The following is a 5,154-nucleotide window of genomic DNA, read 5'->3' on the forward strand; positions in this document are numbered from 1 at the left end:
ATTTGGAGAATATTGTAAGGATTTCCAAGTATTAATAGATGCTTTATAAAGCACTTTTTGTTCTCTTCATCTCCATATTATTTTGTTTTTGGGTGTGAGTTGGTAAGGGTGGTGCGTACCATCATCAAAAAATATTACATATTTAATCTAGCTTTGACTTAGAAACACATGTAAATGTTTTTTTTTAAATTTAAAACAATGTATACATGTTATGCTCATTCAAAGAAATGAAGGCATGTGTAAGTGTTTTGTTCTCATTTAATTACATATTCAATTTTAGTTCAAAAAAATATACACACTTTTGAATTCAAATAGCTCACATGTACGTTTAGGCTTGTTCTTAGACTTCGATGACAAGCCTTTGACTTGGAAGCTTTATTTCACTCCATTTCTCATGTTTTTCCCTTCTAATCTAATTTCTTGACTTCTTCATCATTACCCTTATCCATTATCAAGTGAATACTTGTACAATTACCACCATAATTTCCACCATAATTTCAAGCCTCTTAGCTTTTTAACAATATGGTTTTTTTTTTTTTTTTTCAGATGTAAATAAAATTAACATATAATTAATATTTAGTTTCTTTTAGCACTACTCAAACATATGTGTATCATTTTTAATGATTTTTTACCTATTTTTTCAAACTTGAAAGAAAATCATATCATTACATTCTAAACTTCATTCTTCATATTTTTTAATTTAAAAAATATATATTGATTAGGTTAGTGCAAGTTATTTGAAGTACATAAATAAGTATCTAATTTTCATGACATGGGATACATATTGGTGATGTTAATTCCTTAATACTAAATTTAATATGTTTAAACTTGTTCCTACTAATTAGATTTTATGGTTTTTATAGAAGAGAAGGGATGATGAGCTGTTCCAAAGAAAAATAAATCTTATTAAGTTCAATAGACAACTCACTTGTCTTGCTAGAATATCTTAGGTCTACTAGTCTTGGAAATCTCTAAGAACCCATTCATGATCTTTTTGAAAGAGTGCATCATAATAGTTTATTAAATATCAATATATTTTCCTTATTCTTCCTCCACAAAATAAGGAATAGCCTAAACAAGGAAGATCTTAAGTTGCTGAATAAATATCTGTAAAAACTAAGATCACCAAGATCACCAAACCAAAGCTTAATGGAGATAGTAAGAGATAAATTCAAATGCCAATTAATTTGAAAGAAATTGACTTTTATTTGACAATGTATTTATTAGACACTTATGAATGTAATAAGGCAGAATGCAATAGTAATATTATATTATATTATTGTGGCACAAGATGAAACATGATTAATCTTTATTGAATAGCTTTATTACTTTTCAAGAGAAATACTTTGTTTTGATGCAGCTAAATAAATGATCTGCTGCCATATAATGAGGAATAACAGCTCTTTATAAGATCGTTATGTTTGAAAAACTATATTTTATAATAAAAATATATTTTTATTTAAATATTATTTAAAATTTGACAATTATATCTTCAACTACGTATAGGAATAATAATGGTCAAGTTCTAAACAAAAGTAGGGTTAATACAAATTCACAAATTTATTTTTTATATTGAATTATGAAAAATAATACACCGAAGAATAGGAACGATAGATACATAGCTCAACCAGACATAAGAGCATTGCCTTACAACCATATAGAACGTTGAAAGCCAGAAGCAACAATGTTTCAACACTTGAACTGAAACATTCTACTACATTGACCAACATTTTACAGGAAATAAATAGTCTTATTAGGATAAATTTATTGACCATGTTTTGCATTCAGCAAGAATCATGTTCACTCAATCTTTCCATTGATTTAAAGCGAGGCTCCTTTTCTTCATACTTCTGTTGAGAGTAAATCTTCATGTAATCGCCAAATGGGTACCTTGGATAAGCAGCTAATTCAAGAGCAGCATTCCCATTCGCTTGACCAAGGAGCTGAGGTGCAGGGTTCACTACTGCATTGTATGAGGGATTATAGAAGGATGCCACTGATAACCGGTTTCCATCCTTTGTTGGGAGAATTCTATGCCATGCACTCTTATACTTCCCATTGCTCACAGCTTCTATCTGATCACCAATGTTCACAACTATTGAGTGTTGCATTGGTTGCACATCAATCCAGCTGCCATTGTTGAGCACTTGAAGGCCAGGAACCTCATCATCTTGGTACAAAAGAATGAGTCCACCTGCATCTGTATGAGCACGGATTCCCTTTATCAGATCTGGCCTTGGGCATGGAGGATAATGGCTCACCTTTGTGCCAAAGAATGGATTCTCCTTCTCTTCCCCTGCAAATACCCTTTTCAGATATTCTCTCTCTAGTCCCAAGCTTTCACTTATTATTTCCAACAATTTCTCTGTCAAATTGAATATTTGACCGCGAAACTCCTCAATTATATCCCTATATAAAATGCAAAAGGTTAATGAGCTAGATGTTTTCAACCAAATTGAATCAAATGAATTACAGAGCTTACTCTGATTATAGGATCCTAGATTATAGGAAAATAATATGTACCAAAGTTCAATTATTTGAATTGATTCTATCGATTATGTTTGCTAATTGCTTAGAGAATTTATAGAGAGATAAAATATAGAAATGTCCAGTAGTATAGATTATTATCTATTGAATATTGTACGCACTTGAAATCTTTGGGTTCTGAAGGCCAAGAATTTGTGTCTTTCATCTCGTGGACTTGAAAAACATCCTCCCAGTCCAAATTATCAATCTTCACAACTTTATTTCCCTTTGATTCAGCTTCAATGACTTTGTTCAGTGCCCTTACTGGTGAAGAATCCTTGAAGTGTTGTTCTCTGTTAATATTATATTGCTGTGAACATACCTCTTTAACACGGTCCAGAAGACGATGGTCAATGCCATGGTTTGTAATCTGAGAAAATTAAAGCACTTCAGTCAATTTGAGCTTACCAATTACACAAGTTTGTAATGAATAATTTATGGTTTGATTGAGACCTGAACTCAAAAGTAACAACAGTGGTGCTGGGATATGTGAATTTATATTCAACTTTCCAACGAAGTAAACCTCACTTATGACGATTAAATAGATTTGATGAATGCTTAAAACATCGTTTATGGCATGACTGGTTAATGGCAATCAAATCAATAATAAAGTTATAACGCAACAATGGTAAAATAATTGTAAGAAAGAACTCCCGACACTGACCAAAACTCTTTCAAAACTTTGTTCTTATCTATTTAAGTAAAACATACCCTTCTTATCATTTTTAATCTCTTAACAATCATTTTACTTTGTTGTTTTAATCTTGTTGGATCTTAAATGAGATTGTAGCAAAACAATGATAAAATGATGGTAGAACGGTCCCAACTCCATTAATGCAGATTCCTTATAAACTTGTTTTACCCATACCTGAAAAAATCCGGGAGACTCACAAGCCTGTGCGATTTGGGCCATAATGGCCTTCCTCTCTCCTCCATCAATCTTCTCTACGTTAATCAATGGAATGCCCATTTCAAATATGCTCGAAGTCCAAAAGACAATCAAATTGTTGTGCATATCGTTTTTAATTCAAATCACGCAGCTTAATTTTCTACAGCTAAATCTAATTGTTGTTTGATTAGGATTGTTAATTTTCTACAGCGGAATTCGTATATTGACTTACTGGAATTGAAGATCTATTTACATCATGATCTGTCTGTGAATGTGACAGAAGAATTTCTTTCTCTGAGCGGGTTAAACTCTCGTTTCTCACGTGCCCATTTTTCTCAATCGTCTCCCAATTTTAATCTCTCTTCTATGGTGAGAACTTTCGTTTGAATCTCTTTCAAAACACGCTCAAAGTCGCTCAGGAAGCGTTTCCAATATTAAATTGTGAAAGAAAGAATAATTTCTTTTCAGCCTTGTCCTATGCAGAATAACAAGTTGCAACGCCACTAAACGATGGAGAGATAATATTTATATGTTGCGCACAATATTTAGATGTCCTAATTTTTTAAGGGCAAGTGTTGTAGTAATTTTTTACGTTTGATTCATTAGATATATTTATGAAAATTAAAATATTTTTCATTTTATTGTATACAATTTTCTTATATTGTTATTTTGATAGTATGGATACACTAGTTTAAGAATATGTTCGATTCATTAGATATATTCTTAAAAATTGAGATATTTTTTATTTTACTGTATATGGAGACAATTTACAGGGTATGATCTATGCTATGAAGTTTTTCAAGTTGTATTTGCTAATTATAAGAATGATATAAGACCAAGATGGGAACTAAAATATTTCATATTGAACTTTTCTTTTATAAATCTTAACCTGGATTTCTATAATGAGACGCCAATGCTTCAACTAATCAAACTCAACTCCTTGAACTATATTCAAAATTGTATACAACATAAACCCTATTTATATATTATGAACATTGATTAAATAGTAATGAATGATTAAAACATAAGTTAGATATAATAAAAATAAAATGGTATGTCTATATAATTATTAAATTGTTTATATGTAATGAATATTATATTGACTATCATAAATTAATAAAGCATCATTTATATGTGATGGATAATATAAAAGATACAAGAATGGTTATACTAAATGAACTATCATGAATGTGCAAAATGAATTCTTGTAAACTACTATTTTTTAACTTTAGGTAGATAATAAACTATTTAAAATTAAAATAATTAATGTTATAATATAATGTTTTAAGTTTTTATACTAAAAAATTAACATATTTAAGAAATAAGAGAGAAGTGTTTGAATATTTTAAAGAGTTCAAAACTATGATAGAAAAATGAACAACTCGCAATGTCTTAGATTATATCAATGAGATTTATACACATTACAAAATTTTGTCAAGCAAAGATAATAGATTTTTTAAGAAACATACAATTTTTCATAGTGTTGAACAAAATTGTTTAGTTGAAAGAAAGAAAAAGACTAATTCTAGAGTGTGCTAGGAGTGTACTAAAACAAGAGAAACACTTTAACAATTTGTTCATTGAAGAAGTTAATAATACTATTTATTTATTAAATAGGAGACTTACCAAGTATATTGAAAATAAAGCTTCTCATGAAGCACAACACTTGCACTAAGCTTGTTCTTAGTCATTTGAGAATCTTTACAAGTAAGAAAATTTGTCATATTCCAAATGAGAAT

At 29.7% G+C, this 5,154-nt stretch overlaps 1 protein-coding gene across 1 annotated transcript; it reads right to left on the reverse strand.

Annotated features, from left to right (window-relative positions):
- Positions 1-1,600: 1,600 nt before the first annotated feature.
- Positions 1,601-3,525, reverse strand: LOC149559752 (1-aminocyclopropane-1-carboxylate oxidase-like). Its single transcript, XM_089824267.1, has 3 exons — positions 3,395-3,525; positions 2,649-2,896; positions 1,601-2,409 (listed from the first exon to the last, which is right to left on the reverse strand). Exons 1-3 carry the CDS (start codon positions 3,494-3,496, stop codon positions 1,785-1,787), a joined length of 975 nt encoding a protein of 324 aa, XP_089680393.1. The 5' UTR covers positions 3,497-3,525; the 3' UTR covers positions 1,601-1,784.
- Between the last annotated feature and the right edge of the window lie 1,629 nt (positions 3,526-5,154).

Source organism: Cupressus sempervirens, chromosome 4 (assembly GCF_028749045.1).
Source record: "Cupressus sempervirens isolate cs-2001-9-10 chromosome 4, ASM2874904v1, whole genome shotgun sequence".
NCBI classification, from domain to species: domain Eukaryota; kingdom Viridiplantae; phylum Streptophyta; class Pinopsida; order Cupressales; family Cupressaceae; genus Cupressus; species Cupressus sempervirens.